At 58.1% G+C, this 13,167-nt stretch overlaps 4 protein-coding genes across 6 annotated transcripts in view; 2 read left to right on the top strand and 2 right to left on the bottom strand.

Annotated features, from left to right (window-relative positions):
* ZSWIM3 (zinc finger SWIM-type containing 3) overlaps nt 1-3,358 on the top strand; it is a 16,729-nt gene extending 13,371 nt beyond the window's left edge. For both annotated transcript variants that reach the window (XM_045295268.1, XM_004698301.2), the window contains exon 2: nt 1,048-3,358. In XM_045295268.1, the coding sequence (XP_045151203.1) occupies nt 1,048-2,941 (1,894 nt within the window). In that variant the 3' untranslated portion in view covers nt 2,942-3,358. The remainder of the gene's footprint in view (nt 1-1,047) is intronic.
* Nucleotides 3,359-6,180: 2,822 nt separating this feature from the next.
* On the top strand, nt 6,181-9,109 carry ZSWIM1 (zinc finger SWIM-type containing 1). 2 transcript variants are annotated; one of them, XM_045295384.1, is made up of 3 exons: nt 6,181-6,388; nt 6,505-6,608; nt 7,369-9,109. In XM_045295384.1, the coding sequence occupies exon 3, from the start codon at nt 7,454-7,456 to the stop codon at nt 8,825-8,827; it is 1,374 nt and encodes a 457-aa protein (XP_045151319.1). In that variant the 5' UTR covers nt 6,181-6,388; nt 6,505-6,608; nt 7,369-7,453; the 3' UTR covers nt 8,828-9,109. The 2 variants fall into 2 exon arrangements, with proteins under 2 accessions (XP_045151319.1, XP_004698079.1); XM_004698022.2 differs by lacking the exon at nt 6,505-6,608.
* Nucleotides 9,110-9,742: 633 nt separating this feature from the next.
* On the bottom strand, nt 9,743-10,764 carry SPATA25 (spermatogenesis associated 25). Its single transcript, XM_004698021.1, has 2 exons — nt 10,710-10,764; nt 9,743-10,371 (listed from the first exon to the last, which is right to left on the bottom strand). The coding sequence occupies exons 1-2, from the start codon at nt 10,762-10,764 to the stop codon at nt 9,743-9,745; spliced, it is 684 nt and encodes a 227-aa protein (XP_004698078.1).
* Nucleotides 10,765-11,591: 827 nt separating this feature from the next.
* On the bottom strand, nt 11,592-13,161 carry NEURL2 (neuralized E3 ubiquitin protein ligase 2). Its single transcript, XM_004698019.4, has 2 exons — nt 12,353-13,161; nt 11,592-11,775 (listed from the first exon to the last, which is right to left on the bottom strand). Exons 1-2 carry the CDS (start codon nt 13,089-13,091, stop codon nt 11,660-11,662), a joined length of 855 nt encoding a protein of 284 aa, XP_004698076.1. The 5' UTR covers nt 13,092-13,161; the 3' UTR covers nt 11,592-11,659.
* Between the last annotated feature and the right edge of the window lie 6 nt (nt 13,162-13,167).

The raw sequence follows: 13,167 nt of genomic DNA, 5'->3' as shown, positions 1-13,167 counted from the left end.
TGTGCTGATAAAGGAAGGCCTGGCAGTGAGCTGCTTTCTTTAGAGGTTACTGCTCTGCTCTGTCAACTCGAGGGGGTGGGGTCCCATGGGTTGCACTGGACCTGAAGGCAATGGGCTTGGTTTTGTTATTTGGTCTTTGGGCTGGAACTCTGAAGGCAGAAGGCAGAGGTGTGTGGCCGGCCTCACCCACTGGTGATTCACCTACAAAAATCTGTGATAAGCATCTGGGGAATGAATCTCCATCAAGACAATTCCAACATAGCAACCCTATAAGACGAGAGAACTGCCCCTACGAGTTACAAGACGGGGGTGAAAGGTCTCATCTCTCTCCCTCGGAGAAGCTGGAGATTTGAACTGCTGACCTTTCGGTTTACAGCCCAGTGTGTCACTCCCTTTGCCACCTGGGCTCCTAGGAAGCGACAGTGTCTGGAATGTGGTGGGGAATGGCGCTGTCCTGGCACTTGAAGACTTCCCTCCCCAGCTGGAAAACCAAACACACACTGCCACGGGCTGATGCAGAAAATAAGCCCCCAAGAGAACGTCGCACGGCTCAGGGATCAAAACTCTTCATGGAAAGAAACCTCATCTTTCTGCGGAGGAGGTTTCGAACTGCTGACCTTGCAGGGGATCACAGCCCCTTGTGTCTCCACTCGGCCACCAGGACTCCTCCACTGTGATGAGACGGTCTTGTTCTTTGATGGAGCCCCTGGGTGGTGTGAACAATGAACACACTTGGCTGCTACCCTTAGATCTGGCATCGGGTTGGGCTGGTGGCAGGGGAAGTGGGCAGCAGAGGGTGAGTGAAGGTACTGGGCCTTCGAAGAGCACTAGGGGGAAATGTGGAGCACTGCCATTGGTGGAGTGTCTTGAAGAAAGGGCTGACTACTTAGGGACTTGAGAGTTAGCCTCAATTCACCACCCCCTTCCTCCTGTGGTCCCCAGGAAACATCAGCAATGCCAGTGTCCAGGAGCGCTAGCAACAGGGCCTTCTCTGGTGAGCGCGTGGGTGGTCAGCACCGTTCTCACTGTCACCTCTCCCTTCCCTAGATATGTGCAGGTGACATTTGTCTGTTTTCGGACCCAGTCGCACAGGAAGCGGGCACCAGCTGCCGACACCTGCCCAGCGTACTTGTCCCTGCGGTACGATGAGAAATTGGACAGACTGTTTATCAGCGAACTAAACACCAAGCATATACACGGCGACTCTCAGGCCGCCGGCCCTGAACAAGACCCTGAGGACCGGTCTCCTAAGACAGCATGTCAACAGAAAACGAGCAGCCCACCGGACAAAGCCCTCGGTGCCGAGAAGTCTCCGGTTGGCCCATCACCTTGCTTAGAGACGGTCCAGGAGTCCCCCAAGCCTGGGCAGGAGGGCATCACTTCTTCTGACCTGGCCAAGGTCGCCAAAGTGATGAGGAACTTTCTCAGGGCCAACGAAGGCTCCATGGCCTCGCTCAGCGTGGGCAACGGCCAAGACCTGGACCGGCTCAGCTTCCAGAGCAGCAAGATGAGCGAGCTGTTCGCACGCTTCCCAGAGACGCTCCTGCTGCACCGGGTGGAGCACGCCCAGGGCCACGTCCTCTACGCCTTCCTGGTGGAGAACAAAGAGCGCGAGGGCCGCGTGGTCCACTTCGCCATGCTCCAGGCCGAGACGGCCCCCTCCGTGGCCAAGATGCTGGGCATCTTCACCGAGTTCAACTCCGACTGGCCCAAGGTCAAGATGATCTTCGTGGACCCCGCCTTCCCACACCGGAGCGTCCTGCAGGAGATCTTCCCGACAGCCCGCATCCTCCTCTCCATCTACCACACCACCCGGCTCCTGGAGAAGAAGCTGCACCGGAGCTCGGCCAACGCGGCCTTCAAACAGCTCATGAAGGAAGCCCTGCGGCAGGCAGTGTTCGTCACGTCTGAGGCCAGCCTGCAGAGCCTCTCCCACATGTCGCAGGCCCTCCTGGACGAGGAGCTCTTCGGCTTCCTACAGGCCCACTGGTTCTCCTGCCAGCTGCTGTGGTACGTGCACGTCAGGAAGGGCCTGCACGCCTGCAGCACCTACATGGACAGCCTCGACATCGTCACCAGCAAGGTGTCCTGCCTCTTCCGGGAGCAGCAGACCCTCCTGGACTGCATCCTGCACTTTGTGGACTACATGGACTTCTTCAACACCAAAGGACTGAAGAACTTGCCCACGGCCCCTCCCAAGCTCAAGAGGGCCCGGCCAGCGGGCGAAACACCACCGAGGTCCAAGACCCGCTGTGGCGGGTCCCTGAGGCGACCTTCCTGCCTCCCCGTGGCAGAGACAAAGCCCCGCCTGCCGCCGCCACCACCGCCACCACCACCGCTGTCATCTCCTCAGGGTGGCATGCTGGAGGCTCTGCGCCAGAGCAGCTCCGAGCTGGCCTACCAGCTATGCCAGAGTGAATGGGAGGTGGTGCAGAACTCCTCCCACCTGCTAGGCGAGGCCGGCTCCGCCGTGGACATTCAGCTGCTCGAGGACTCCCACCAGGCCAGCAAAGACGGCTGCAGCTGCAGCTGTGCCTTTCAGCAGCGGTACCGCCTGCCCTGCCGGCACATTCTGGCCCTGCTGCACACCAGCCAGCAGCCTGTCAGGGAGGCCATGGTGTGCTGCCGCTGGCAGAAGAGGTACCAGCATCTCCTAGGGCCCGGAGGAGAGTTCCGGGAGCCTGTCCTGGCCCCGAACACAGGCCAGCCGGAGCAGCAAGGGCGGAACAGCCTGATCCGGGACCTCAGCCGGGAGCTGGCCAACTTGCTGATGCAGAGCGAAGGGCCCGAGCTGGAGGAGCGCTGCTCCACCCTGCGAAAGGTCGTGGACATCTGGGCGCAGCCCGGGGACTTCAAGGATGTGGGGCACCTCCCTTTTCTCTGGGGAGAGCAGGAGGAAGGGGGGGGCCTCCTTCCGGCCGAGGCTGCCGCTCATGAGTGAAGCACCTGCGCTGGGGTCCTGGCCTCCAAGCCCCTGTTAGGTTTGGAAGTCAAAGAGCTCCAAGTGGCAGGCTATGCCAGGAGGAGTGTTACCCTCGGGAAGAGATGGGTCTGACGGGATGTGCCCTGCACTCATCATTCCTCAAGTCCCTCCTTCCTTGTTCAAGGCCAAAGTTCTCACCGTGCTGAGAAAGCATGCCCCTTCCCACCCCGGCTCCTGAGGTCACGTCTCACCTACTCTTGGAAGATGAAGCCCCAGGCCCAGGGTCGCGTGAGCCAAAGCAGGTCTGGCAAGAAGGGCCTGCTTTCAGGGACCAAGGGAGGGAGGGGGCCCTTGACTATTGTTGCTGCTGCTCTTCGTGAAGAATCTGCCCTTTATACTTATTTTTATTCACGTTCAATAAAGGTGTCCGTTTGTTTTAAGGAGGTCACAGGGACATGTGTTCTGCTTGAACAGGGAGGAGGGGACTGGCCTCTGGGGTTGCCTCGCAGGAGGACACTGGCGGAAGTGGGAGGTCTAGGTTGGCGGTGCTCATTTTACAGGAAGCAGACTATTATCAATTTAATGGGGTTATGGAGTCAAATAGAACCCCAGGCTTACCACTGTAGCTGGGCCTTCCGGTTGACTTCATGCTACCCCATGGGCTCGCTGTTAGGTGCAATCCAGTCAGTCCTGAATCTTAGCAACCCTGAGCACAACAGAATGCAACACTGCCCTATCCTGTGTCAGCCACACAGCCACTGGGTACGTCTCATTGAGAGTAAGTCAACTCCTTGGCAACGTCTACGTTTCTACACTGACCACGAGGTGAGGACGTTGGTGCCCCATATGTCGAGGGGCAGTCCATCCTGAAGACTGCAGTCTTTGGTCTTCATCAGCAAGTGTTAACAGCCCTGCTCACTCCCGGCAAGCCAGGTTGTGCCATCTGTATATTGCAGGCTGTCGATTAGCCTTATGCTTTCAGAACAACACCCCCAAACTCACCACCATCCAGTCAATACTGACTCATCGTGACCCTACAGGACAGGTTTCAGACTGGGGCCTTGCAGGTCCCAGCCCAGTGCATCACCGCTCCGCCCCCAGGGTTCCTTAGGCCATCAAGAAAAGCCACATAGATGAGGGGAAGACACCTGCATCTTAACGAGTGCTAGCATCATGCCTGGTCACAGCTTTTCTTTAACCTAGCTTCCTCATCTGTGAACATAAACGTGTTGACCTGGTCAGATCCTGCATCCCTGTTCTCCCCAGACCCCATGTATGTGTATCCAAAGGGGACCTGGTCGTGCCATAGGTTAAAAGGTGGGATGGTAATTGAGGGTCTGTTCTAACTACCCACTGGGAGAGAGATGAGGCTTCCATAAAGGTTCACAGCCTGAAAAACCGATGGAGCAGTTCGACTCTGTGAGTCGGCATCAACTTGGCAACAGTGAGAGATTTGTAAAAACATTTTCGTGAATAAGCACAGTGGGTTTTTTTGTTGTGCCAATTTGTAGTAGTCGTCGCCTAAGGCCTAGCGTCCCATGGACTGCCAAAAGAATAAACAGATCTATCTCGGAGGAAGTGCGGCCAGAATGCTCCTTAGGGGCAAGGAGGGTGAGAGTTCATCTCACGTACTTTGGAAATATTTTCGGGAGAGCCCAGTTGCTGGAAAAGGTCCCATGCTTGGTGGGGTGGACCAAAAAACTCGCTGCCATTGAGGGTAGAACTGCCCCTGCGAGCGTCTGAGACTAACTCCTGGGCATAGAAGCCTCATCTTTCCCCAGGAGTTGGTGGTTTCAAACTGCTGACCTTGGGAGTCATAGCCCAACATGTAACCCCTGTGCCACCAGGCTCCCTGGTAGGGGAAGACCCTCTTTTTTGATAGATCGACACAGTGGCGGTAGCAACGGGCTTTAACAACACTGGTGCGGAGAAATAGGGACTGAGCGGGCAGTGTTTTGGTCTATTGTACATAAGGTAGCAATGAGCCGGAACCCACTCAATAGCCCCAAACAGCCGGGTAGCCGGCCAGCTTCCCAAGATTGTTGGAAAGGCTGACTGACAACTTCAAGAAACTGAGTCCAGCATGGCTTTACCTCTGAGAAGGGTTTGTGCCCTGAAGCAGTAACTCCAATTCACTCAAGTTAGAAAAAGAGAAATTTATCTAAAGATGTGGGAGGGGAGGGACTGAAACCCGGCTGGCTCTCTTGCTGGCCCATTTGAAATCAGGAAAACATTAAGTACTTTTTACTTTGCAATTCACACGCCCAGGGAGTCACATACAAATGTTAGGCCACTCCCAGGAGATCTGTTGATAACCAATCAGCAGGAATTAAATTTCCTTGGGATGAGTTCTCCTGGGCATTATCTGATTCATGAAACATTTTGCTTGTCCCTGGGCAATCAATGCAGCAAGTTAAAAAATTCCACACCCCTCTAGACCGGATTGCTGGACACCACCACCACCGGTTCCTTTCTCCTGGAAACTCAAACTGCTGTGGAGCCCATTCTGACTCAGAGTCCCCGCCCCCCAATTGGGAGCCCTAATGGCATAGTGGGTTATGGGTTGGGGTGCTAACCCTAAGGTCACAGCTCGACACCACTAGCTTCTGCACCCACAGGGCCAGAGTTCTACCACGTCCTGTATGTCTCCCTTCCCACTCTGTTCTTGGTCTCCGCCAAAACCAGTTCACCGCGGGTGAGCCTGCTGGTATTTGAAATATCAGTGGCATAGCTCCTAGTATCACAGCAACACAGTAGGACAAACTGACAGATGAGTGAGGACTGCCTTTCTAGGGGCTCTGGGGTTCCCTGCTCTTTGAGGGGAAGGACCCTGAGCCTTAGGAAGGTGCAAAACATGAGACCTGGGTTTTAGGTTCCTTTGAAGGTGGAAGACAGATGTAACTATACAGGCTCCCATCCCCAACCTCCGTGAGGCTCTGGTGTTACGGAGGCTCTGGTGTTTGAATCTTAAAGATCCGTAAAACGTGGTTATTTATCTTCATTTCCTGCTCGAAGATGCGCCCGCTTACCCCCAGGGAGGGTCCAGATCCAGCCTCAGGGCTCATGCCTCGGGATGCAAGTGCCCCCGGGCTCTCCTCCGCCCCCACCCCCCGGGATCCTCCCTTGTAACCATGGTGATAGTTCCGCCTACAAGATACTGAGCAGCTATTGGTCTGTGGCCCCGAAGCCCAAAGGCGAATTCCTCAGGTCATTGGTCAGAGTCACCGCGAAGCTGGGGCTCTGGTTGGTCAGTCAGAGCCGGGGCAGGGTCAAATTGGGAGCAATGGCGACGGAACCTGGCTGTAGGTAAGTGATTTTTTTTGGAAAAGGTGGAGGTGTGAGGCAACAGATCACCGGGGTCAGGCGGGACACAGCTCCGACAGGGGTGGAAGATTGGCGTCTCCGGCACCGACCTGACTACGAATTGGAACGTCAGACGTCCTTATCCTCCCATCCGGGGTAGAGGTGAGAGGTCAAAGGCCACCCCTTCCCTGCTTTTTGGAACCTAACCTCTGAGTAGAGAGCAGTCTCCGAGCCCAAAATCCCTACTCAGAGAATGACGACGTCATTTAACCTTTCAGAGCCTCAGTTTCTCTCGGCTGTAGAATGGGGACAAGGCTCCAGTCTGAAGCCCTATTGGAGGAAACCTTTGGATGGAGCATTGCAGTTACGAGAGTTCGGAGATGTAAGATGTAACACGCCTGTGGGCATGTTAGCCCCGTTGTACAGTTGACAGGACTGACGCCCGGGGAGGGTCACTAACTTGCCCATGATCTCGTCTATACCGAGTGCCCTGGTGCTGCAGTCAGTGGCTGTGTGTTGGGACCCTAGCCACAAAGTCAGCGGTTGGAAACCACCAGCCGCTCCGAGGGAGAGATAAGGCTTTCTACTCCAGTTTCTGAGTTAGTCTCAGAAGCCCAGGAGCAATCCTGTGCCACCCCAGGGGGTCACTGAGCCAGAAACCACCCCACGGCAGTGAGTTTCAGTTTTGTATATACCAGGACCAAATAACAGGGTGGAGACCATTGTCTACGTCTAAAGTGCTGCTCAAACCTTTAAGATGTTATACATCCTTCAAGTCATAAGCAGCTCCAGCCATGCTGATCATGTAGGCCTCAGGGCCACGTCACCTCCTTCCCTGAGCACCTTAGCTAACTCATCCCTCCCTCCCCTTTGCCTAGTCTGACCGACTTTGAAACCTTCCTTCTCACACAGAGGGATCCTTGCTAACCTCTTATTGCATCCCTTACCACCCTGTCAATTTCCGAGACTAAAGCTGTTGACTGGAGTAGAAAGCCCAGTCTTTCTCCCGAGGAGCTGCTGGTGGTTTTGAACTGCCTGCCAACCCCCCAGTTCGCAGCCCAACATTTTCTTAAATGTCGACTGGATGAATCTTTGAAACGCCAGATCCCCACTGATTTCCTTCAACCTCCTTTCCCTTCTAGAGACCCACCTTTGGATCACAACTCCCAGCCTCTGGCCGGTGGGGAGTGTTTGGGCCTCATCAGATAGAAGTGTCCCACCTCCCCCATGGCCCTGATTATGCTGAATGAGCTCCCCCTGAAGGACGAAAACCCTGCCACGCTGCTGAACCAGCTGAGCAAGACTGCCCAGATAGAGACCTTCAACTACCAGAGCAGCTCCATGCACGGGGTCTTTGCCCAGTACCCGGAGATCCTATTTATCCATCGGACCCATCACCCAATGGGTAAGGTGCTGTATACCTTCCTGGTGGATGGGCCTCGGGTGCCGCTGGAGGATCCCTTTGCCCGGGCCGTCTACTTCGCCATCCCCACCCAGGAGGATGCTGAAGGCCTGGCCCAGATGTTCCAGGTGTTCAAGAAGTTTAACTCTGCATGGGAGAGCGTCTGTACCATCCTGGTGGACCCCCACTTCCTCCCGCTGCCCACCCTGGCCATGGAGTTCCCGGCCGCGGAGGTCCTGCTCTCCGCCTTCCACATTGGGAAGTTCCTCCAGGGCCAGTTCTACCAGCTGTCCCTGGAGTGCTCGCTCAAGAAGTTGCTCCTGAGCAGCCTGCAGAGCACCCTGTGCTCCGCCACGGCCAGCAACCTGAGGAAGCTGCACACCATCCTGAGCATCTGCATCCCGCCGGCCCAGCTGCCAGGGCTCCACTTGCACTGGCTGCTCAGCGACCGCATCTGGCTGGCCCACCGTTGGCGGAGCCGTGCCCAGAGCAGCCTCTACTTCCAGGGCCTGGAGGTCACCGCCCGCACCCTCAGCCAATTGTACGGCACCCTGATGCATGTGGAACAAGGTGTCGCCGCCCTGCTGCAGTATCTGCAGCAGAACTCTGGCGACAGGGCCAGCTGCAGCCCGGGGCTGAGCCCCCAGAATGGCACTGCCCTCTCGGACCCCGGCCCCTTGAGCTCCCCCAGCGGGGCGCAGCTGGTGGAATCCCGCATCCAGTACTCCCTCAGCGCCATCTGCACGGAGCCAGCCGCACAGCTCTGCCTGGGGGAGTATGCCGTCGTCCAAAAGTCTGTGCACCTCATCGGTTCTGGCTCCGAGAAGGTGAATGTACAGATCCTGGAGGACACCCACCGGGTGCAGCCCCAGCCCCCGGCCAGCTGCAGCTGCTACTTCCACCAGACCTTCCGCCTGCCCTGCCGGCACATCCTGGCTGTCCTCGGTGCCCACCGCCAGGTGCTGCAGTCCGACGCCCTGCCGGCTTCCTGGGAGGCGGGCCGCACTGCAGGTCTCGAAGGCATCCTGGGCAGCCAGTGGAGCGAGCCACTGCAGAAGCGCCTAGTGGTTGCCCTCCTCTCGGGGGAGGTGGGCCGGCTGCTGCAGCACTGCAGCCAGGAGGAGTTTGAGCGGCGCTACAGCACCCTGCGGGAGCTTGCTGACAGCTGGATTGGTCCCTATGAGCAGGTCCAGCTCTGAGCACCCAAGACAGCCATGTTCCCCTCCCCACTCTCACGCCCCTCAGGGTGCCCTTGGGCCAGCACTTTCAGAAGGTAAAACAAGTCCTCCCTGGAGCCAGCTGCACTGAGAGAGGATGCTGAGGGCCCTGACGTGCTCCCTACTTCCCTACCCAGAGGTGACTCACCTGATCCATCTCCCCGGAGGGAGCAGGCCTACAAGAAGGCTTCACCGGAGAAGATCCCCATCCCCCACCCGGGACTGATTAAAGTTGGCTGGTGTCCATCCAGCTTTGGTGCTTCATAGGGGTATTGGTTTTGTGTGTGTGTGTGTGGTTGGGGGGAGGGTGGGGAGCAGTTAGGGTAGATCTTGGAGAGAAGACCCTGCAGACTCGGGAGTCCAGAGGCTGCATGGCACTCCCCCTCCTGCCCTGCCTGGCTTTTTGAGTCCTGGTGAAGCCTCTACAAGCTGCCTTACTTCTGTCGGCCTCTATTTGTTCACCTGTAAAATCAGAGGCTCCCGACAGGGCTGTGGGCCTCAATGGACAGTGCATGTGTCCTGGACCTGCTACCCATTGGTCCCCCTTGCCTTTGGGCCCATCGTCCTCCCTCAAGAAGCTGGGCGGGCTAAGGCCAGCAGGACAGGATCCCTGCCCATGTCAGGAGGGACTTCATGTCAGGTATTTTGATTGCTTCTCCCAAATGATAGTAAAAGGCTCCCTGGCAGGCCGCCTAGACCCCCAGCGACTTCACTCATAGGGACCCTGAGGAGCCCTAGCTCAGCCTAGGCTAGGGCATGGGGCCCTCAGGAGGAACTGGGGTTGGTCAGAAGTGGCTCAAACCACCCCTGTACGCTACCCCGCCCCACCCACACAAAAAGAAATAGAAAACACCATACAGAGAAACCACCCTGCATGTCTGGTGCTATTTCATCCAACTACAAGCAGGAACCTGGGGGTGGGCCTCGCCTGGCTCTCACTACAGGGAGCTGCGTGGAAGGCGAGTGAGTGAGTGCTTGCTCCCACCGCACCCTACCCCCGGCTCCCTCTGGCTCTGGATGGGCTGTCATGAAGGCCTGAGCCGCCCGGATCAGGTCCTCTTCCCGAAGGCCTGGGACAGGCACGGTGGGGATGCCAGCAATCATCATGGCCAAGGTTAGGATGCAGATGGGCTGAGAGCCGGCCTCCTGCCCCCCTGCCTCCGGGGGCACCTGCAGGACCCCTGGTGACAGCCCGCACAGCAGCAGGGGCCTGGGCTGGCTGAGGCTACCCAGCTGGGGCACTTGGCCTCTGGAGCGGCTATCTTCCCAGCCCATGATCTCTGGCCGCCTCACAGGAGGGACTTTGGGGCAATAACGGCCGTAGTCCTTCTGCCACAGTGGCTCCCAGCTAGCACGCCCAGGACAGCCCCTGGCTTCTGGTACAGCCAGGGCTGGGCCCCAGGCTTGGGCAGCAGGTGCCCGCTGCTCAGCTTGCTGGCTCAGTGGGCCTAACCCACCAGGGGCCACCACCGCTGGCTCTGTTGGGCTGTAGACACCAAGGGAGGAGCCTGGAGAGGTAGCCCCACCTGAAGAAAGAGGAATGAGATGGAGAGTTATTCTTGGTCTCCTGATGGGAGGCCCTGAGGGACAGGGCTTAGGGGTAGGGCACTAGGAGCAGAAGCCGTTAGAACTAGCTCAAGAGGCTTCAGCTGCCTTGAGGTCGGGGCCAGGTGGCATCCCTATCCCCAGTGCTGGACACTCAGTAGGCAGGTGTTAGAGGTGGGTAGTCACTGGCAAGAACTTTGGGGATTTACCCCAGGCCCAGCCCAGAGGCTCAGCAGAGCTCTCCTCTCCCGAGAGGCAGAAAGCTATGTCAGAAAGCAGGAAGGTGGGCTCCCTCCAGTCCCAGGAGCCCCGCACTCACCTTGCCCAGAAGGCAGAAGACCCAGATGAGTTTGTGGAGACATGAAGTAGGACATGGCCACCCCAGGGCCCTGGTTGTGAGGAAACAGTCACCTATCTCTTGTCCTACCCTCTCTACCCTTCTAGAACTTTACCTCATAGTCCCTCCTCTTCACACCGGAACCTACCTCACAGCACTGACTGGATCATTCTAAAGCCCAACTATGACAATGGGAGGGGACTCAAAAGAGCACTGGACCTGGAACTACGGTCATGCCTTACCTTGGGGCAAGTCACTTGGATGCCCTCATCTGCGAAGTGTGGCTCATGACCCACTACCTCACTGGGCCTTGTGAGGTCAGGCGAGATCTTCGGTGTGGAAGGACACAAGCAGAGTCACAAGAGAAAGAGCCTGGGCTCAGAGCCCTGCGGTGGGAGAGGACTGCGTGCCGTCCATTCCCTGCGTGGCGGTGTGATTGTCTGCCACGGATTTACCAGTTAGAAAATGAAACATTTGTCCCAGGCACTGGGTCTCCCTCTGGCTTGCACATTAGAATATCTTGGGGGAGCTTCTCAAAATCCCACTGCCTAGCCCCACACCAGACCAGTTATATCGGCCCAGGCCGAGGAGCACAGTTCTGGGGAAGCACTCCCGGATGGCTGCCCATTAGAAACTCCAGTGAGGCTTTCAAAAGAAAAGACGGGACCTAATCCCTGATACAAACTGCAGGAGACTTCCCCCAGGAACCAGCTCTCTCAGAATCCTAGTGACCAGCTAATCCCGCCGCCCCCCCCCCCCTGGGGTGCAGTCACCCAGCATGCTCATACTTGCTCAGACTGCTGACCCGCAATGATCCTAAAGGAAGTGCCCTCATGGGCTGCAGGAGCAAAATGACCAAGAGTGTGAGCATTTTATTTCGGTGTTTATTTCTGGCCAGCCAGCCTCCACACAGCACCGGCCGCTGCCGGCCATCACTCATTCTTGCAGAAATCCTTCAGGCCCCTGGGCAGGTGGAGCCTGTCAATGGCCAGCCGGTGCACGACGCTCCTTTGGATCAGCAGGCGGCACAGAGTCTGCAGGGAGGGCACTGGGGAGAGAAGACACCAGCTGCAGGGTGGGTTCAAGAGGCTGAGCCCCTGCTTCGCTGTTAACCGCAACAAATACACTCTGCTCTTTGAGTGCAGCCAACCTCGTGGGCTGTTAACGTGGTGGCTTAAGAGAAGCACCTTCCCTTGTGTCCTCCCTCAGTGATGCCGCTGGACTTTTGGAACAAGGCACAGTCCCTGGGCTGCCCTTCAACCAAATAGCACCCAGGGAGTGTCTGATGAACCTCAGCCCCGTCCCCCACCCCCTTCAGCTCTGGCCCAGAGTGGGCCTGAGTTCCCAGAATGTATGCCAGCAGCTCAGAGATCCTCCCCATTAAGCAGCTCTCTACCCAGCATCCGTGAGGCCTCTGAAGGTCTGCCTAAATCTTAAGAGCGTTTTCTAAGAGAGACTGGCCTGAGGTCCCGAGCAGTGGCAGAATCTGAGACCAGATCTGCGCCTTCGAACGTGGGTCCAAGTTCGAATCAGCTGTCTAGGGAGTCCTAGCAGGTTCCTGCACCCCACACCGGGCAGGGTATGGGTGGTGGTGGTGTTCCTAGCCCAGGGGCCCGGGTACATACAGCCATACTCGAGCTGGATCAGGCGCACGCTCTTGGTGGAGGCGAATACGTCCACCACGGCGTAGAGGGGCTGCGCTGCTGGCAAGCCCCGGGCGCTGGGGCCCATGTCCTCGCCGTTAATGACGATGTGCATGTCGGCGGTGCTGTCAGGACGCGGGCAGAACAGCACGCCCAGGCGGCTGCGGCGCGCGGTCGGGGGCAGCACGTTCAGCTCGTAGAGCTGGTCCAGTAGGTGACTGTAGAGCCCCGGCCGGCTGCGGCCCACCAGGCGGTCCCGGGGAATGCGGAACTGCTCAATGCACAGGTAGGGCTCCTCCAGGAGGGCCGGGGGCCGGCGGGGAAGCAAGGCCTCCGCCTCCGGGTGGCCCTCGGGAGGCACGCGGTTGTGGTGGCGCGTGATGGCGAAGACCCAGGTGTGGCCGAGGCTGACCAGGTCGGGCAGCGAGAACTCGGGCACGGCAGGCAGGCTGGCGGGGTCGAGCGCCGTCAGGCCCAGGCGCAGGTGTCCGCACCAGCCCAGCTCCTTATCCTCAATCTCCACCAGGAACACCTGGCCCGGGGCCAGCGGCTCGCGACTGAAGCACACGCCGTGGGCGAAGCTCTCCACGCGGGTGGCCCGCGTCCCGGAGGCGTCCACGCGGATGTGGGCACCGTGCACCGGGTGGAAGCGGGTGGGCGCGGGCTCGGGGCGCACGAGGCCCCAGGGCGCACCCAAGTCCAAGGCGGAGGCAGCGGCCATCACGGGCAGGAGGAGGGCCAGCGGGGGCTATTTTGGGCGACATGCTCAGCTGGTGATCACGGGGACACCATGTAAG

The sequence above is a fragment of the Echinops telfairi genome, unplaced genomic scaffold (genome assembly GCF_000313985.2).
Source record: "Echinops telfairi isolate 266 unplaced genomic scaffold, ASM31398v2 ScPeMD7_5592;HRSCAF=6446, whole genome shotgun sequence".
NCBI lineage: Eukaryota > Metazoa > Chordata > Mammalia > Afrosoricida > Tenrecidae > Echinops > Echinops telfairi.
This window is presented reverse-complemented; position numbering and strand designations above follow the sequence as displayed.

Coding starts and splice junctions, on each gene's coding strand:
- ZSWIM1 (XM_004698022.2), top strand. CDS start 7,454: ATGGCCCTGATTATGCTGAATGAGCTCCCCCTGAAGGACGAAAACCCT.
- SPATA25 (XM_004698021.1), bottom strand. CDS start 10,764: ATGTCCTACTTCATGTCTCCACAAACTCATCTGGGTCTTCTGCCTTCT. Junction 10,372..10,709: donor TCTTCTGCCTTCTGGGCAAG/GTGAGTGCGGGG, acceptor CTCTTTCTTCAG/GTGGGGCTACCTCTCCAGGC.
- NEURL2 (XM_004698019.4), bottom strand. CDS start 13,091: ATGGCCGCTGCCTCCGCCTTGGACTTGGGTGCGCCCTGGGGCCTCGTG. Junction 11,776..12,352: donor GATCCAGCTCGAGTATGGCT/GTATGTACCCGG, acceptor TTCTCTCCCCAG/TGCCCTCCCTGCAGACTCTG.